At 37.0% G+C, this 19,114-nt stretch overlaps 7 protein-coding genes across 16 annotated transcripts; 5 read left to right on the forward strand and 2 right to left on the reverse strand.

Moving 5' to 3' along the window:
* The first annotated feature begins 274 nt into the window (after positions 1 to 274).
* LOC110847918 (cyclin-dependent kinase 1) lies at positions 275 to 2,259 on the forward strand. The gene is made up of 6 exons (XM_022094962.2): positions 275 to 461; positions 582 to 711; positions 793 to 952; positions 1,062 to 1,200; positions 1,294 to 1,613; positions 1,723 to 2,259. Exons 2-6 carry the CDS (start codon positions 672 to 674, stop codon positions 1,985 to 1,987), a joined length of 924 nt encoding a protein of 307 aa, XP_021950654.1. The 5' UTR covers positions 275 to 461; positions 582 to 671; the 3' UTR covers positions 1,988 to 2,259.
* A 96-nt stretch (positions 2,260 to 2,355) lies between these two features.
* On the forward strand, positions 2,356 to 4,990 carry LOC110847917 (actin-like protein 6B). Its single transcript, XM_022094961.2, has 9 exons — positions 2,356 to 2,524; positions 2,668 to 2,895; positions 2,989 to 3,175; positions 3,275 to 3,327; positions 3,400 to 3,489; positions 3,571 to 3,767; positions 3,865 to 4,119; positions 4,206 to 4,301; positions 4,391 to 4,990. The coding sequence occupies exons 1-9, from the start codon at positions 2,500 to 2,502 to the stop codon at positions 4,556 to 4,558; spliced, it is 1,299 nt and encodes a 432-aa protein (XP_021950653.1). The 5' UTR covers positions 2,356 to 2,499; the 3' UTR covers positions 4,559 to 4,990.
* Positions 4,991 to 5,083: 93 nt separating this feature from the next.
* Positions 5,084 to 8,171, forward strand: LOC110847915 (zinc finger protein Xfin). Of its 8 annotated transcripts, XM_022094958.2 has the most exons (9): positions 5,087 to 5,432; positions 5,526 to 5,727; positions 5,805 to 6,566; positions 6,642 to 6,797; positions 6,900 to 7,103; positions 7,179 to 7,355; positions 7,442 to 7,540; positions 7,618 to 7,732; positions 7,912 to 8,171. In XM_022094958.2, exons 2-9 carry the CDS (start codon positions 5,620 to 5,622, stop codon positions 8,025 to 8,027), a joined length of 1,737 nt encoding a protein of 578 aa, XP_021950650.1. In that variant the 5' UTR covers positions 5,087 to 5,432; positions 5,526 to 5,619; the 3' UTR covers positions 8,028 to 8,171. The 8 variants fall into 8 exon arrangements, with proteins under 8 accessions (XP_021950652.1, XP_035706284.1, XP_035706283.1 ...); XM_022094960.2 differs by having other exon boundaries at positions 5,084 to 5,432; positions 5,805 to 6,797; positions 7,618 to 7,664; XM_035850391.1 differs by having other exon boundaries at positions 5,084 to 5,432; positions 5,805 to 6,797; positions 7,618 to 7,664; positions 7,939 to 8,171.
* Positions 8,172 to 8,317: 146 nt separating this feature from the next.
* On the forward strand, positions 8,318 to 10,221 carry LOC110846844 (flagellar radial spoke protein 3). The gene is made up of 7 exons (XM_035849992.1): positions 8,318 to 8,587; positions 8,663 to 8,700; positions 8,793 to 8,836; positions 8,894 to 9,205; positions 9,279 to 9,654; positions 9,729 to 9,815; positions 9,916 to 10,221. Exons 2-7 carry the CDS (start codon positions 8,691 to 8,693, stop codon positions 10,047 to 10,049), a joined length of 963 nt encoding a protein of 320 aa, XP_035705885.1. The 5' UTR covers positions 8,318 to 8,587; positions 8,663 to 8,690; the 3' UTR covers positions 10,050 to 10,221.
* Positions 10,222 to 10,747: 526 nt separating this feature from the next.
* LOC110847906 lies at positions 10,748 to 14,409 on the forward strand. The gene is made up of 14 exons (XM_022094946.2): positions 10,748 to 11,441; positions 11,532 to 11,609; positions 11,684 to 11,841; positions 11,906 to 11,935; positions 12,034 to 12,222; positions 12,309 to 12,480; positions 12,549 to 12,678; positions 12,759 to 12,864; positions 12,967 to 13,274; positions 13,364 to 13,424; positions 13,503 to 13,561; positions 13,627 to 13,703; positions 13,801 to 14,156; positions 14,239 to 14,409. Exons 1-14 carry the CDS (start codon positions 10,748 to 10,750, stop codon positions 14,389 to 14,391), a joined length of 2,571 nt encoding a protein of 856 aa, XP_021950638.2. The 3' UTR covers positions 14,392 to 14,409.
* A 145-nt stretch (positions 14,410 to 14,554) lies between these two features.
* Positions 14,555 to 16,868, reverse strand: LOC110846846. The gene is made up of 5 exons (XM_035849133.1): positions 16,455 to 16,868; positions 16,025 to 16,410; positions 15,399 to 15,822; positions 15,012 to 15,328; positions 14,555 to 14,946 (listed from the first exon to the last, which is right to left on the reverse strand). The coding sequence occupies exons 1-5, from the start codon at positions 16,861 to 16,863 to the stop codon at positions 14,566 to 14,568; spliced, it is 1,917 nt and encodes a 638-aa protein (XP_035705026.1). The 5' UTR covers positions 16,864 to 16,868; the 3' UTR covers positions 14,555 to 14,565.
* A 147-nt stretch (positions 16,869 to 17,015) lies between these two features.
* On the reverse strand, positions 17,016 to 19,066 carry LOC118435108. 3 transcript variants are annotated; one of them, XM_035850429.1, is made up of 4 exons: positions 18,932 to 19,066; positions 17,742 to 18,758; positions 17,507 to 17,654; positions 17,016 to 17,438 (listed from the first exon to the last, which is right to left on the reverse strand). In XM_035850429.1, exons 2-4 carry the CDS (start codon positions 17,789 to 17,791, stop codon positions 17,025 to 17,027), a joined length of 612 nt encoding a protein of 203 aa, XP_035706322.1. In that variant the 5' UTR covers positions 17,792 to 18,758; positions 18,932 to 19,066; the 3' UTR covers positions 17,016 to 17,024. The 3 variants fall into 3 exon arrangements, with proteins under 3 accessions (XP_035706322.1, XP_035706321.1, XP_035706320.1); XM_035850428.1 differs by having other exon boundaries at positions 18,925 to 19,064; XM_035850427.1 differs by having other exon boundaries at positions 18,869 to 19,000.
* Positions 19,067 to 19,114: the final 48 nt, after the last annotated feature.

The raw sequence follows: 19,114 nt of genomic DNA on the forward strand, positions 1-19,114 counted from the left end.
TTTAAAGTAAGTGTTAAGTAATTAATTTTAAATTAAGTGTTAAGTAATGAATTTTCTTGTTAACAAGATATTCTGACAACTAAACCTCCCCCAACGCATTTTACTGCTAGTGCAGATGAGCAAAGATGCTGCACTTGGATAAGGCCCCTGCTTATCATGGCACTATTATCCTTCTGACACTACACGAGTTGGATATCTCACATTTCTCCTCCAATGGCCATACGTCCATACTTTAGCGAACAAAGGATGAGAGGCGGCTTCCGTTGGCAACGAACTCTCTCATAACACCATCCGTTATATTTCATCCAGCCTCTCACACCACCACCGTTCATACAACCAGATAAATATTAACCACTCATGCTCTCTTACCATGCATCGTATTTAAACTAATTATTCTACACCGCAATTAACCGGAATCCACCTGTCCCGAACCCCACCCACCGCTCTCGAGCTCTCCTCTTGTAAGTGGGTCCTCCCAACTTTACTTCTTTAAACATAGTCCGCATTTACAGTGCAAGGAGTTGACAGTTATTCTGCTAAAATAAGTAACTGTACATTAATTATTCGTGTGACCTTTGCAGGAGCGGACGCCAAGCCCTTGGACAACTTGTTGAACGTGTTGGCAGCATTGTCGAGTTAGTCCAAGTATTCCTAAACTGGCCAATTCCAAAATGACCGAAGATTACACAAGGGTTGAAAAACTGGGGGAAGGTAATTAATCATGAACATCGTACATTTGTATAAGGTGTTTGTTGAGGTACTTGTGTATTAATGTGACGTACTTTCTTGCAGGGACGTATGGTGTTGTTTATAAATGCAGACACAAAAAGACTGGAGAGTTTGTAGCTTTGAAGAAAATCCGAATTGAAAACGAGGACGAAGGAATACCTCCAACTGCTTTACGAGAAATCTCAATTCTCAAAGAATTGTCGGTTCATCCGAATATTGTCGGGTAAAAGACACTAATAAATAAGGGAACGTTGTATAGAGTACATACTACAGAGAGCAAATAATTGCTCGGGTGCGATTGCTAACTAAAATTATTGTTTTTTTTCTGACAGGCTGAGAGATGTAATAATGCAGGAAGGCAAATTGTACTTAGTCTTTGATTATTTGTCAATGGATCTGAAAAAATACATTGACAGCTATGTACATGGAAAACAATTGGAATTAACTACAATTAAATCTCTTACATATCAGGTTTGCTACCATTTCATATTACATGTTATAGCAAAACTACAATATGTATCGGTTTCCTGGTTAGAGGGTTTAAACAAATTATATAAATAACAGCTTCTTCGTGGTATGCTCTTCTGCCATCAACGTCGAGTTTTGCATCGGGATCTAAAGCCCCAGAACTTACTGATTGATAATCTGGGAAACTTAAAGATCGCCGATTTTGGATTAGCACGGGCATTCGGTGTTCCGGTCAGATCTTACACACATGAAGTTGTAACTCTGTGGTACCGAGCTCCTGAAGTTCTTTTAGGCTGTCCTCGCTATTCGTGTCCTGTGGATATGTGGTCAGTGGGATGTATTATGTCAGAGTTGATCACAAAGAAGCCATTATTCCAAGGAGACTCGGAGATTGACCAGTTATTCCGTATTTTTCGGTTAGTTTAACATATATACATATGTATATACAATATGCAATGATTTAAGAATTTTAAGTCGTATGCATGCTTGTTATGAAATAAAATAATGATTTGTGTTATTATACAGCATCCTACGAACTCCCACTGAAGAAATCTGGGAAGGCGTATCTGAATTGCCCGATTATAAGGCTACATTTCCGAAATGGAATGACCTGTGTTTAACAAATCAAGTCCAACGCCTGTCTGGTGACAAAGACGGGATGGATCTTTTGAGTCAAATGCTTATCTATGCTCCACAAGATCGTATCAGTGCAAAAGCTGCAATAAGTCATCCATTCTTCAAAGATTTCGATAGGGCTTGTCTCCCGACATTTGATGATGAAATCGCTTAAATAATACGCTTATGATGGTTTCAAATTATGTATCTAAATACGTATATGTTCTTATACTGTATGTAATTAATGTAATATTATGTTAATGTGAGATGTTAATTTGATACTTATTTTCTACTTTTTTGAGGGAAAGCGGTTACACTTATGGTAATTACTGTGTTCTACTCTCTGCAAGCTCACTCGCTCAATATTAAGCATACAAAGATTCAGTAATAATTTTTGATAATATTTAGTAAAATTGTAATAAATATTTTGTAATTTTTCATTATTTAGTAATTTAGATTCCGAATTTCTAAATTCCATGTAAAAATATGAATGCAAATTAAATGGAGATTGGGAAAACTGAGACTGTGCACCCTCCGCCAATCTTGAAACTCGGTATCTGGCGTCAAAACCATCGGTTGGGCTTGATTTTTCATTCATTCATCTAAATTTTTTAAACAAATTTGGACTCGAACTTGGAAAGTGCTTAATAAATTTCGACAAACATCTCAAAATAATTTAAATCGAAGATGAGTGGTGGCCTATACGGCGGAGGTAACGATTTTCCGTCATTTAAATATACTTTTTAAAGTAATAGTAATTATTTGTGAAATAACTAAACCGACGGATTTACTTATTTAACATATTACGTACAGCTATTGTGTATAATAATTTGCATCTGTAATTATAATTTGTAGATGAGGTGGGAGCTTTGGTGTTTGACGTTGGACACCATTCGTTTAGGGCCGGGTATGCTGGAGAGGACACTCCAAAAACCGAAATCCCCTCAATGATTGGCGTTTCTGACGATCCTAGTGCCGTAAACATTGATAACTCGAACGGAAATGGAATGGTTGGCGATGTGAAGCCGGGCATGAGAAAAAAGTACACTATCGACACTGTCAACGTAAATGCGCCTAAAGCTGGTAATTAATATTTAATTTTAATTAATTTAAGAATTGTGTTATTTGTGTTATGTTTATCCATATGAAACTTAAGGTTGTTTTAATTTTAATTAGGAATGGAGATTCAAACTTTTTTAAAGGATGGAGCCGTCGAAGACTGGGATATGTTTGAGGACCTCGTTGAATACGTGTACAACAAATCCTTGAACGCTGTTCCAGAATACCACCCATTGCTAATGTCAGAACCTCCTTGGAATCCGAGGAACAAACGAGAAAAGTTGGCTGAAATGTTTTTTGAAAAGTACGTACTAAGCTTGCGAAATTAACTGTAAATTACTATCAATTTCAATTCAAATTTTAAATCAAATTCAATTCAATATTCAAAATTCAAATTATCAAGGTACCAGGTGCCAGCTTTTTTCTTGGCCAAAACAGCGGTACTTGCTGCATTTGGTAAGTCAATTTACAATTAAAAAAGACTTTAGAATTGTTTACAGAATAAGTTATAAACGCTATATGTTTCAGCTAATGGGCGAAGTACAGGAATTGTTGTTGATAGCGGGGCAACGCATACATCTGCGATACCTGTTCACGATGGATATGTATTATCTCAAGGTAACATAGTTAATTTTAAAGCTTAATCAGTTACCACAATTCGGAATATTGACGCTATTCAATATATATGTTTATTTACAGGAATTGTTAAAAGCCCATTAGGGGGTGATTTCATTTCTAATCAGTGCTCACAGTATTTCGAAGAAAATTCTATAGAAGTCATTCCACCGTACATGATTGCTGGCAAAGAACAAGTTTGGGAAAATGAGAAGGCAAAATATACTAAAAGGTCGAATATCCCAGAAGTTACTAAATCGTGGCACAAATACATGGTGAAGGTACTATGCTGAACATTTAGCCTTTTCTTTCGGTTATACTCTGTATTTTGCACCTGAATAAGTAAGTACCTGATTTTGGAAATATTCAATTTATTAGCAAGTTGTACAAGATTATCAGCAAACTATTATCCAAGTGGCTGACAGTCCATACGATGAAGAAACAGCACAAACTATGCCACAACAGGCATACGAATTTCCCAATGGATATCATCAAGAATTTGGTGTTGAAAGATTCCGTATTTGTGAACCCCTCTTTGACCCAAGCGGCTTAAGAGGAGTGGGTACCACAATGCTGGGGGCTGGGCATCTAGTATCAACCTGTGTAGGAATGTGTGACGTAGATTTAAGACCGGTATAATAATTTACCATTGCGAGATTTTTTAAATACTTTTTCGTATTCATATACCGATAACAATGTTTTGACGACCTGTTTTTCAGTCTCTATACGGAAACGTCATTGTTACGGGTGGAAATTCTTTACTACAGGGGTTCACTGAGAGACTTAACAGAGACCTGTCAACCAAAACTCCCCCTGTTAGTGTTTAGTATTATCAGATTATTACTTTCAACGACCAATTTATGTAGAAAAATTTAATTTGGATGTGCTTTTTAAATATTTTCAGAGTATGCGACTGAAATTAGTTGCTGCAACAGGAACAGGTGAGAGACGATTTGGGGCGTGGATAGGAGGATCGATTTTAGGATCTTTGGGCTCTTTTCAACAACTCTGGATTTCAAAACAAGAATATGAAGAATCTGGCAAGTCACAAATTGAACGAAAATGTCCTTGAACAGCTTAGCAGATACATTGTAGATTTACATAGTATAGATAGATTGGCTCGCGCATAGCGCTATTCTCTTTCTAAATACACACATCACTGATGTGACATCAGTGACATTTTGTACTATGCTTGGTATTTAACTGTTGACTACAGTTTGTAATTAAATTCTACATAAATTAAGTTGAACTGTACGGCTAGGTTATTTATTTTTAGAATTTAGTTTGATTCTCAAATCTAGGTTGATAACAATTTTATATATACATTGTATTTTAATGCATAATGAATTTAAAATAGAATAAGTACATACATAAAGTTGTGAGGTGTTGTCTAGCCTTTAGTTTGTAGTACTCTCTTTCATGGTGAATGTATTTGTATGAATAAATGTTAATTTTCTTATCAGCTATTGAATAAATAGGTTCTATATTTGAATGCATAAAACTACGCGAGACTTTGCCTACCTGAATGAATCAAATTATCATCTTTATCACCATCTATTCAATTTTGTCTAGTCCATCTATCCAATATATGAGGAAAGCTAGTGAGAGATCATAGGCGGACCCTCATTCGTCTGCCGCTGGCCAAGAATACTTGGAAAAGCATAGAAATTCTATTAGTACAACAACCACTAATCCCAAAATTAGGACTGATTAGGATTTCCCACATTTTTCATCAATTTTAGATCCCTCATTCAGCCATGCATTTTAGATAAGCTTGTTAGCCAGCCACCCACAAAAACTATTAAAAAATAATTACTGACAGATTTATATTGGGCTCAAAATCTCGTGCTACTGAATATTTGTTTACCAAAAAGTATTTGTTTACTTTGTTTTTTTCGGCAGCTCTCTGGTCTTTCTCAGTTTGTAGTGGTGGGAAAAGAGAGGAGGTCGGTCAGTTCAGTTACGATTACGAACTTCATCGGCTGATGGCTGATGACAAAAAACTTACTTTATTTTAAACTTCATTTCTTTGATCGCAGGACACGAGAAGGGACAAAATGTCAGATTTTTTTTAAATTCTATAGTTTGATGTACGAATGATGCGCATTTTGACTGACTTATCTACTTCATCGCATGACCGAAATTGACATGGCACGACGGGTTGATTTTTTTGTGTTGGACGTGACTTCAGGACCCTCATCAGACAGAAGTGACGACCCAACTGTGGAAAAAAATAGCTCGGTAAAAGTATTTTAAAGAATTTAAATATGTCATGATGAACTGTAACATTTAAATTTTTGAACTGCCCTTCTCTGTAGAATAAAAAGCGAGATATGACTACAAAAATGCCAATTCTGTTTTCAAACCACTATCATCACCATCGGTCTGCTGCCGAGAGAAGGATTAGCATTGAGGGAGGGCACCTCAAGTCTACTCCACCCCCATTGATGAACAACAAAGGAATCTTAATGTATGGTACACACCCATTGAAGACGACGCCTTCAATTAACTTGGTCGCTAAGGATAGCTCGTGCCTAATTAATAAGATTCTCATGCATTCCGCTCGGGAGAACTCAGTGTGTGACTCGACCATAAAACGGAAGAAGAAGAAAAGGCAACTGCGCAAAAGAATAAGAAGTCGATCCAAAAAAGTGAAAGGGACAGAACGAGAACCAGCAGAAATTAAGACTGATAATGACAGTATCGCGCTGGTGGACATGGAAGTTGACCACATGGATAATGGGTTTGAACCAGGCTGCGAAGCTAATGTAGATGAACAGGCCGAAGACGAAGATTCGGGTAGCATGCCGGAACTTTCGCCCCCACATATCCCGAACCTCAATAGATACCCTACAAGGTCAAGGTTAGACTTTGATGACCAGTGCAGTGACGATTCATTTTCGATGCCTGTATTATTCCCAAGCATTCTGTTGGCTGAGTCAATGCTCCCCTCAACCACTCCAATACTGCACAGAAGATGCGCTTTGACCAGTTCGAAGAATGGCAAATCTGAAACGGACGAACGAGTACGAACTCTGAGTGAAACAACGAAGCATAAGGAAACTAATTCTACTCCTAAAGTAATATTTAACCAAAAACAACTTACTACAAAATTGAATTCAACAACCATTCCCCCTGTTCCTCTTCATGGTCAGATTAGCTTGCGGGGATATTACTATGGGCGATGGAACTGGAGTGAAGAGGCTAACGATCACAGGATAGCAAGAAAGAGCAGGAAGCAACATAAGAGGACACAATTTGAAACGGATTTCTCCAGGTACAGGAGGTCAGAGATGGAAACTTCGGTTCATGTAAGTACCATGTCGATTTCGTGCAGCGTGAAGAAACACACCTTGCTCGATTTTAACGGAATTGATTCCTTTTTCTTACTTATACTGTTATTGTTTTCTTAGTGTCGTTTGTGTCCCAAAGAAATCCTTAGTAATGCGAACGTAGTCTGCCACATTATTAAGGAACACATAAGTGAAAATAAAGATGGGAATTGGGAACTTATCAAGCATCGCACTATCCCAAAAAGTTCGAATTCTAATAGCGACTGTCGTCTATGTTTCACTTCATGTACATCTCTATCTCGGCTAAATACCCATATGAGACAGGTTAATTAAATTCCAAATTAATTCAACATGAGCAAATGAAAGTTTGTTTTAACCGAATTATGCATTTTTATGTAGATACACCAACACACTACGGATATATGTTGCCGAATTTGCGAGGTTGGGTTTGATTCGACTGAGAAAATGACGCTGCATCACTCAAAGTTCCATCATGTTGCCGAGATGCCATATTCATGTCCAGTCTGTGATTGTCGTTCATCTTTTCGTTGGGACTTAATTAAACATTTTCAATTGGTAGGAATAAGTGTCTGCAAGCCTCCATGTGCTATTTACGATTACTACCCATTAGAATTTGAAAATATCTTCCGTTATAATTCTAGAAACATGGTCATGACTCTCGAGTACTATGCCCGTACTGTATGCGATTATTTAATGTAAGCGTTTCGATTGGGATGATAATTCTACAAGAGCACTTACTGGTAAACCGAACATGGTCTTTGTATTATTGTTGCAGAAATGTTTTATTTCTTAATTTGTGTTAAATTACTATGTGTAGGAACATCATGCCGAACCAGAATTAAAGTGTCCAAGATGTTGCTTAAGGTTTGTAAATACAGAAGATTTAAACCATCACTTGTTCCATCATCATCACCCACCAAAAGAAATGCATGGTATGACATTAAAATATATTGTCGTATTCTATATATTTTTACTAAAGATACAGTTTAGCAATAACTTTAATTCTGGCTGTTGGTCGTAAAACAATATCCCTGGTCGTCATTTTTAAGAATTTTTGAGCAGTTGCTAAGAAATGGTGCAAAATTTAGAGGAATAAAATTATTTTATTTAGGAAATACTTTTTATGATAAACTCAAAGGATTCCAATGCTTTAAGGAGGAAGAAAAACAAAATCCCATGTTCATTAATCATCCACATCGAGGCCGTCCACAACCTCTGAAGAATTGAAGTCCCTCATAAATCAGTTTAGACATAGCAAATACAATAATAAACCTTACTAAAAAATTTCCTGTTTTCTCCATGCTTTGATGCAACCACGAAATTATCTTTATTCAATAAATAGCATATTGAAACCGCCATACCAACAAACTACTTTATACTCAAAGTTGCAAAATTATTTATTGCACTATGTATCTGCTGATGATTTCATAAATTTATCTTATTGCAACCGGCATTTGCATATATATTTAGAAACGTGTTTGTATGTGTGTATGTACGTATACTTGATAATAATATATATTGCCCGGATTTGCATTTGCATATCGCCAGAGGTTGTGTAGTAATCCTTATCGAGACACTTTATTATCGGATTTGACTCATCAAAAATAAAATGCCTCCAGCCCATACCTCCAAAGGGAAGTCGCAAGTCGTCAACATGCTCTACCCTCCAGGCACCTTCACACTCCTTGCAACGTTATCGAACCACCTCCCTTTGGCCAATATTATGTCTACTCCAGTGGTCCAAAGGCAATTACTATTGAAAGACCAAAGAACAAGGGAACTGGAAAGTAAGACGAACGTTATATGTATATGCCTATGTCCCCCTAATGAATTATGTAATAAACTGCGGGTTAAATTTTTAGGCCTCGAGGGGCACACGATTATCACAGCATGATGTGGGGTGAGTGCATATTTCCATTATGTCGACCATTTAAGTACAATCCATGTGTATATAAATCTGTGCATAGTACTCTCAAAATTTATGATTTATAGATCCACGAATTTATCGAGGTCCGACTTACAAGACCTTCAAAAAGGTATGTATAACCAACCACGTTTGTTTGGGGTGAGTTAAAATCACAAAGCTTTTGCAGTCTGAGGAAGAGCGATGCAAAAGGAGAACGCTGGAAGACGCGAGTGCAAGCAACGCCCAACGAAAAAAGGGCATGACCAAGAGAAAGATTCAGCAGACCAATATGGGAGGAATAATTCGTCCACGAACTCCACCGCATCATACGAGCAAAATTGGTCTCGAAGACATGGGAATACAAACAGACCGTTACCTAGAAGAGATAACTGATGAAGTCGTGGAAAAAGACATGTTTACCCAAACGGACCAGATCTTTGATCTGCCAGTACTCAAAATATTCTGTCCCTTCAAGCTTGGACTTGATGTCGAAACGCAAGTATGCATCCTGTTAATTTGCAAGGATATGTAAAACCTGCTAATAATTAATATCCACCTTTTCATGCCCACAGATTCAACCCTGGGAGTTGTTCCGTTTCGACGATGAGGTCACTCCCGTAGTGACCACCGTGGTGGGCAAAATTATCGAGCAGGCCTTGTTCGAAACGATGGAGGAAGTGGAACTCGAAAGCCTCCTTTCGCAACAGCGCGCATTTGAGGAGAGGCATCGCATCGAGCTGATGCGCCTTCATCGCCTTCACCAACGGGAGCAGAAGATCACGGCGGAGCGAGAACGGCTGATTGCCCAGCGACAGAAGGAGGTCATGGAGGAGAAGGAGACGCAAAATATCGTCACCGCAAACTTCTACTCTGCCAACTTGTTGGGCACCCTAAACAACAATGCGCTCAATGAACTCAGACGCCAAGGCTTCATGAGTGGCAATGATGGTATTTTATACAGTAGGCAAAATATCATGCTCAAAATTCAAAATTTATAAATCATGTCATCCCCTGCTATATAGATCTCAATGATACTTTCATTCCCTGGCTTCATGCCCGATCCATTCGGAAAGTGGGGATTCGAGAAAAATCGTCCGTCTTATTGGATGGTAATTCATTGCTTAATTATGAACTAACATTATTTATCTGTATTAGGTATAGGTAACAGAATAATAATTCTCACTAATTAATCAATCATGCCCTTTACAGAAATCATTCAAGCGGTGGTTGACAAACGAGAAGCAGAAGTGGCTGACGGGATTTGGCGTGAAATTTCTGCGGAAAATAAAAGAATATTGCCTCAGGAATACTCGGAGGATTATGGAGAAGGTCTGGAAGAATAAAAGGCGTGAGAATTAGCCTTGCACCAACACAATTCAGTATAAATAACAATATCACATCTCAAGTTATCAAGCCCGTAAATATTCGAAATAACTATATCATAAGATTCGATATCCTTTTTGTATTTTGTATGTAATGATTATATACTAATGTAAACTTATTTTTGTAAATGAATTAACCACAATACAATGAAAAGCTATATCTATACATTGAAAGTTTCAATTTGAAACTGATGCAAATAATGATACAATTTTTATCATGTAACAAATATGCTTTATGGTATAACATAGCTCATGCATGAGTGAGCACACATACTTCGAAAATGTATCGTACAATTTTGTATACCAAAAAGAGCCAGACGTTTTCGTACTGACCTATTTTGTTTCTATAGACATTCTCTCCACGATTACTTGACTTTTAGTATCTACACAAGATTCCTAAACTTTTTAGCTCGTTTCCGTGGAGTGAATGTATTAGGATTATGTAATGCATAATGCATTACATAATCCTAATACATTCACTCCACGGAAACGAGCTAAAAAGTTTAGGAATCTTGGTATCTACATAAATAGGTACACGCTGCTCCCTTTAATCAAGTGTCGAATAAACTCGAAGTTTAACTTAACGCCTCAGTTACACAGCACAGTTTGACGTGGCTATAATACATACAATGTGAATGGAATAAATTAATGTATTAAACATGGCCTCTGACGCTGCCCTTCTAGGCATCGATGAGACTGACGAGGAACCCGTTGGACCGTCCTCTCGTACAAGACCTAGTACGACAAAGGAAGAATTTATCCATAGTAGGAGACGGAAACAGTCGGGAACATCGGTTCGCACATCGAAATTAGACACGGGGAATTACTGGGCAAATTATTACAAATCTCGAAGGAAGCTTCACCCCCATCACCATCCTTCGAGCAATCTTCCTTCCCTGCCGGATAGTTCAAATACTACGATCAATTCGGAAGAGGTGTCCGAGACTGAGTCGGATTCGCCCCCACAAATCAATATTGTAGACGATTTAGAGAGGACAGACTGGGAACATTGGTGGGTAAAGTCCCCCCTCTGGCGAAGGTTGGACGTCTTGGTGCTAGTTCTTCTTTTTGTGATGGGCATGGTCCAACTTGCGGCCTCAATTTACTTTCTACTCACGTACAACTCGGACAAGACGGTGGATCCGTATGTTTGCAATTCGCCAAATTGCAGACGTCTCAGCAAACGACTAAATGAAAGCATCAACAATAATGTCTCACCATGCGAAGATTTCTATCAGTTCGTTTGCGGAAATTATATAGATGAACATGATACTGGAGAATTCGCAGGGACACATAGTAAGATTTGCGACATGGATAATGCCCGATTAGAGTTTGGAAAACAAAATGTGCTTGGTACGGTAACAGTAAAAGTAATTAGTGAAATTGAACATCAGTATACATAAATATGTGTAGAATATTTTTAACTGCAAGTTTTAATTTCAGCTGAAATATTGAGGAGCTATAACAGAAATTTTATTCATGACCAGCCAATAAAATTTTATCAAGTTTGTCGTCATCCCAGTACAAACCTTGTTTAATACGTTGTGAGATATAAATTTCTCAGCTTTCATAATTTGAATTTGTGTACCATGCAGGGCTTCGTGATGAAGGACCAAAAGGAGCCGAGTTTGACAGCTTCAAAGTACAAATAGCAAAGTTATTTGGAAATCTATCAGAGTTGAATTCTGGGTCATCATTGGCCTCGATGGCAATAGATATGACCCACTCGATCGGGGACTTTGGATTTTTCAAGGTGACTTTGTAATTGACTTGATTAATTTGTGACTGAATTTGACTTTGAATTTTGGATTTTCAAGTTTGACCTTGCAGGAAATCCATACCTTTTGGTAATCCATATTTACATTCGCAATCTTTTTTAGTCCACCTGTAAGATTTGATATGCACTGATATGGTCGTCAACTTAGTATTAATCCTTTAATTTCAGATACAAACATTAGACTTGCCGTGGAAGAAGCAATTTAACGACTCCACCATGATCAAAGACATGATGCATGTTATTTTTCCAGAATTGACAGAAGACAGACTTTTAAAACTGTCAATTGGGGCCTTAGAAGTTTTAGATACTTTAAATAACATTCGTGTCAATGACATTAAATGCACCACGTCTCAAAAGGTACTAAGGGTTGAATGGAAGCTAAGCTTTGCAAAGATTTTATTAACAATTCGTACGCTGCAAATACAGCTTTGTTCAAATTGCAGGATCCGTTTGATATTCGAAAGGTTTTAGAAGATTACGTTGGTATGAAAGAGTTTAAAGAGGAATACTCAAATACAGAGGTCGATGAATATGTGAATAAACTGAAAAACTGCTGGGATAAATTTATTCCAATAAATGCAACAATTCTTATTACCGACAAAAATCAAGCTATCGGTAAAAATTGGTAGACGTTTAAACATTTAAAATTATGATCACCAATAAAATAATGTGTAATATTTTAGTCGGATTTTGGATTCTCAGAATTGTAATGTGGTCACTCAAGGAAATAGACTCTGATGCATTTTACTTATTACAAAAAGTACTTGGTAGTATTGAATACTTTCAAGAAATTTCGTTGTGGCGTAGTAAATCGTAATACAAGCATTTTCATTTGTTTAAAATTTTTTTCTTGATTGTTGATGATTTATTATTGTTGTCCTTTTTACATGTAGAATAGATTTCCAATGTTTTCAATCTCTTACACGCAGCTTGGGGTATTTACCCGTACATCGGTACTTTGAACGCCTAGGATTGGATGCTGACCAATATTATCGCAATGTAACATTTATATCATTATTTATATCATTTATTTACTGCATACAAATACCATTAATTGAAGAAGTACAAAAAGTTTTTATGCAAATTCTTAATGCTCAACAGATTGAAACATTTTTACGGCGAAGGGTGATATATCTTGCTAAATTTTGGGCTAATGCTACTCTGCTTCCACACATTGACAATGCCACAAGAGAAGAAGGGATGAAACTCCTTACCAATTTGGACCCATTTAACTTGATGTCGAATATTCCAACTCAACAAGATCTGTCAGTAGAGAACTCGAAGGAGTTTGGAAATTTGCAGTTGGGGGATGAACATTTGCAGAATGTTTTTAACGGAAAGGAATTTACGTTGAGACGAGCTAAAGAATGGTGGAACAGGCAACATGACCCACTTCATGTTCTCTTATGGTGATTACACAGAATAATTAAATTTCGTTTTTGACCGAATTAAAATTACATATGATTATCATGCATGACGTCGTATTTGTACATGACAGGAACTCAAATACGTTCAAGTTGGAAGATCCGTATTACAATGTCAGACCCGTCATTGAATATGTACGATATTTTTCAATTAAAAGTAGAATGCGAAATCTTTGCCACTATGTTTTTAAAATTTCCTATTTACTATTTTAGGAGAATGCAATATTCACTCCTCTGTCGTTCTATCTAGAGCCCTTCGATTCTGACATGTTGTAAGCTTGAAGTTCTTTAAAATACCCAATTCATCAAAATACTTAGTCGAATCCAATTATTTCAGAGCAGTGCGGAACGCTGGCTCCACGTTGGTGAGCGTCAGAGCCGTACTTAACATGTTGCTTGAGTATACAGAGGAAGGTAATTAATTTGCCATAAGTGATGTTTTGAAATTGCTCACTTTCACAGCAAATTGACGTAAATCAGATACCATTTTAAAAATCATTGTTTTTTTTAGATAAGATAAAGAGGAGACTAAAGAATGAGAGTTGGACACCGTCGCCTGGTGCGAGTGAAAAAGAATGCTGGCTTCAGATTTATGACAAGCAGTCCAAGACCGTGAGGACAATTAGTACGACAATGAAGGATATGCACACATACCAAGAAACCCCTCACGTTTTCAAGTACAGAAAAACATTTGGAAATGTGATTGCACTGAAAGTCGCCCATTCCGACAGTGAGGATCGCGAATTTATTTCAAAAACTCCGTTTTGGGAACTCAGTAACAAATCAAAACGATGGGTTAGGTCGAAAAAATTACAAGGCTTTGAGAGTTATACCGAGGAGCAGATTTTTTTCATGTCAGCAGTTCGAGTAATAATTTTATTCCTATTTGCACAAAATTAAATAAGTATAATTTTAGTTAAAAAATATTACAAGTTTTTTCTGTCAACAGAACTTTTGTCGTCAAAAACTGGAGAAAGATGACGATGGTTTCTACATTGAATATATAACGTCAATAAATGCAGCTCTGCAACAAATGCAAGAATTTGCGGCTGCATGGAAGTGTCCAATGTCGAAAATGAACCCTCCATTTAAATGCTTCTAATATTTTTGTGAGATTACAATGCAATTATCTCATTTTACGTGATACGCGCACTATTTGCAGAGGAATCCTTTTGGAATTACTTATTTATTTTCTCGAGATAAATAATATAGGGAATTGTGTTTCAGTTTGATTATCTGGTAATGCACACAAAAATAAAGACTTGTTATTACGAAATTAACAATCCCAGTTACTTTCAGCATCTGAGTGATCTCCAACCCGAAATTCATTTTCCCATTTGCTGTTGAATCCCATTTCCTCTTCAAACTGATGGCGAAACATGTCGAAAATATCGGAATCACGACATTCACTGCTATTTTCACTGGACCATGCATATTCGTCCTCATTTAACTGCTCTTCTTGCATTCTAGAATTCCGAAGGGAGCTAATTGTATCTCTCGAAGTGATGCATGAGTCATCCTGAAATCTAAACGGTTGTATGTTCAACGCGTCATCGTCATATTCATTTTTGACGCCAGTAACTGTATCAGTCCAGTCTTTGTTCCAGGATAGAAAATTAAACTCTTGAATATTTTCCTTCCAAGTTTCATCAAATTTCTGGAGTTAAATTCAATTACTAAATTGCCAGCCTATGAAAATGTAGTTAAAATTGAAATGCTTACTCCAATCTGCTCTAAAATACTTATGGCCTTTTCTCGATGCCTGCCGGTTGTACGCTCAGCATATTCCAAGAGACCATTCGGAAGTCGAGATTTTGTAGCCAAATATATCGAAATTGACTCATGTTTTGTACAAGTTTCAAAAAATAAGAGTATATGATCAACAATGGACTCTTCAGTCTTTGACCCTGAATGAGAAATTTTTAGCAAAACATCAACGAATCCTTCGGATACCACAAGTCTTGCGCCTTCTTCAATTTGAGAGATATTTATCAGAAGCAGTATGACATCAATGGAAGCAGTCGTTAAGTCAAAAGAGACTGTATTGAGAATATAAAAACCATATACACATTTTTTTCTGCCATCATGATGATATAATCAGAATATTACCTTCAATTTCATGTTTATGTGTTTTATCCAAGTAATACCCCAAAGTTTGTTTCAGCCATGGGAATATTTTACCATTTTGAACGATGGACTGAATTGAGATTCGTTGGAGATCGAGGCATCCTAAAATTCCGATGCATTCCATGACGAATTCTTGATCACTGGAATTAGACAACGCTGAAGCAATGTCACCTGCACAATCGTACAGAACAAATGCAACGTCATGTTCGGCTAAACATCTAGCGATCTTCATTGCAAAAAAATCCTGGTTGATTAACGCAGATTTAATCAGAGGTCCCAATTTGTTAGTTTCCCATATAATTTTTGCTCCTCTCTTTGTCCTAGTGATATTTAAAACCAGACTTGCAACGATGGTTGTAAAGGACCGCGTGTCAGCTTCAGAATTGGTTGTGAGGGTGCGCATCAACTAATTGTGAAAATTGATGAAAATAGTTTCAAGGAAATAGCGAATTGACGTACGTATTACCGATTCAAGTAGTGCATGTTTTGCTAATTTTGTTCTAATCAGTGGATGCATGGATAGAACATATAAAGTCTTTGCAGCAATTTCTCGAAACATTGACTTATCTGCATAGATCAGTATTTAATTGTTTTAACGGTCTATTCTAAAGAATGAATACCAATATTGTCGTACTTGAATTACCAATGCAATTGGCAATAATGGGAATGAGTCCATAATCGCAAATTTTTTCGCAAAGCTCACGAGAAAATGAGAGATTATATAGCAAGTGTAATGCATTGTTGACAACTTTCTTTGGAATTGGTGTGCCTTCTTTTAGCATGGAAGCCAATTGGCCGACCAGGTCAACACGGATCATTTCAGCAATGCACTGTTCAAAACTGGACAAATTTCTTAGGAAAGACGTCACAACTTCCAGTAGCTCGTTATTCCGTCTCTCTAAAGAATCCCCCAGGGAAGCGATCACCTTATTTTCGTGCAAACTCTCCCTAACTCCCTTGTTCTCGGACAGGCAGTGAAGGATTTGAAATGCAACTGTTTAAAAACCAGAATTGGGAACTAAAAAAATTGTTAGTGGCAATTTAAAATTAAATTACTTTTCAATGAGACATTTTGAATTGAGGTCAGCTCCGTTAGCCGGACCAACTTCTTTTGATGTTCGTTCAATGACCGAGCACTAAAGATACCGTCATGAGCTTCGATTTCGAGCAGTTGCGACTTCCATTTCTCACACCGTTCTAACTCAAAATCAATAATTTCCAAAATCAACATTGGAATTTTTTTATTGATGAGCAATGCATGAAAGTCTCTGATGCTGGCGAAATTTAAGCAGATTGTGAGAATGTTCTTGGTGAGAGTCGATGACTTTTTCGAGTCATCTCGTAGTGTTCGAAAAATAGCATTAATAGCTGAATCTATTGTAAGAAAAAACATGATTTTAACCGGGACCAAAATTAAAAATCTGTACTGACTGCAGCTTTTTACCATGTCTCGAAATTTCTCTCAAGTAGCTGTTACACTTTGATAGTTTTGCCAAGCAATTGGAAGCTTTAATTAAAAAAGGTAGGTTATATTAGTCATTTATTTGTTTGATATAAAGTAAAATTCTGTAAAATAGATGTGTATATTTATCTGTAAATATGTGTAAATTATTTCGTGCCCTTTGTTTTGTGGTTATATGTATGTATTGTATTAGCACAAACATGTATGTAAGTACCTTCAATTTTATGGGCCATGTCTTCATAAAGCAAGTGAATATAATGGTTCAATTTCCCAAAGTCTGGTTCCTCATCATTACTCTCGTACAGCATATTTTCATCTGACAGATTCTGAAATATTTCAGGAAATCGAGGAAGGTATGATCCATCAGATGCAGTCTCATTTTTAACTACTATCCCGTTCTGGTCATACTCCCGAGATTTCAGTTCTTCAATTACTTCCACAAGACCGTGAATCATGGAGTTGTCAATAAATGGACACATTGCCAAAACCTCTTTGGCGATTTTTTCAGTATGATTAATTCCACTTGATAAACCAAGAAGACAAATTGGTTTCTTAAAATCCTATTAAGCAGAAAACACAACTATCAAATAGGTTAATTTTTAACTTTGGTTGTGTTTTGGTTAGGGACCTCCAGAATCTGCTTTACTTCTCCTGTGACCGGAACAAGGATTGTCAACGTGACTTCTCCAAGGATCAGCAAAATCCGTTTTCGAGCATGAGGTTCAAATCTAAACACTTTTATACAACGGCTTACAAGTTCACTCTCCATTGTTTCACTAGGAAGCCAAACCAAGACAATTTTGAAATGTTGCGAATTTATTCATATAATCATGATACGCAAGCATGTATATGTATATATGTACCAGAAATTAGACAGACGTATGCCCAACTCAGAGGACATTGTGAGACTCATTGTACCGAGGCTTATGCATTCCGAATTGCACAAACCGAATGGTTAAAGTCAGGATTCTTCAATCACTAACGGCTACGCCGGTGTTTCTGAGGAAACGAAAGAGGAAACGAATTGATTCATCCTGGGTTAAAGTCTGTCACACGCCACGATTAATTGACACCGTTTCTATGGGGTGGTGCCCCATAGAATGATAAATGGGGTCTTACAACTTGGGCCACCACGGTACGAAATTTTCAAGACAAATGCCAGGATGACATTACCAAGTTGACATTGCCAAATTGAATTTCTGCTGAATTGGATTTATTTTTTACTAACATGCTAAATATGTAATATATTATTAGTGAATGGATAATATTTTTTCTTGATTTTATTGACAATTGCTAGCATTCGAATACTCGATCGTTATCAGGCACACATTAGTTCGAACGAAAAGAAAGTACTACAACATTCTTCGAATTTTGGAAATTTCAATGACACAATAATATATTATATATAAACAAAACGATAAAATAATTGTTTTTAATTCATTTTTCAATCGATTGACCATTATTAAATCTATTCCGATTCCTTGAAATCTCATTTCGCCTCTCTCACTCAAGTCACATTTCCAACAATGTCATTCTTCCGGGGTAGTAAATTCCTTTTCTTCCATGTGTGCATAATGGGTTAAAGTAGTCAGTTTTACATAATAACCTTTCTTTACATAATTAATTGCCTGCTCATTATTATTATATCAGGATTTACGAGTTGAAGTAGCAACAGCAGTCGTTTCATCTCCTCTTGTAATTGCTTATTGAATTGGATTCTGGTCCTGAACCTTCACCTCAATCAATTGTTCCCACTCGAACGATAATAGAAGTCATGAATTTTGGTGGGAGTCATTATTTCCTGTTTCATGTATTGTATTTCTCATCGTCCCAGACTGAAGATTCACCTGTTGCATTATTGCCTCGAATGAAGGCCGCACCTGTTGAGCAAAATCTCGTAAAATCCCCATGCAAAATCTTGAGGAATGTGAGACTCGTCGTACATAACGAGCTGATTGTTGTGAATTTGCATTGTATTCAGCTCTGCTACCTACTACTGACTGATGCCCGGGTGGCAGATATTACGACGAGGAAGGGTTCACTCACCGCTCACCATTATGCATTCGTCCCTATTGTGATTTTGCATTGTACGGCATCTCGTCGTGTCTAAAGAGCCAGCAACAGTACCAAAAAGGGTTGATTTTTTATAGCATCTGTGTCTATCTATGCTGCTGTTGGTATGGTGGTGATGTTGGCCACTACTCCTTCTTGTAAATATCAAGACAATTTTAATTTA

Source organism: Folsomia candida, unplaced genomic scaffold (assembly GCF_002217175.1).
Source record: "Folsomia candida strain VU population unplaced genomic scaffold, ASM221717v1 Fcan01_Sc003, whole genome shotgun sequence".
NCBI classification, from domain to species: domain Eukaryota; kingdom Metazoa; phylum Arthropoda; class Collembola; order Entomobryomorpha; family Isotomidae; genus Folsomia; species Folsomia candida.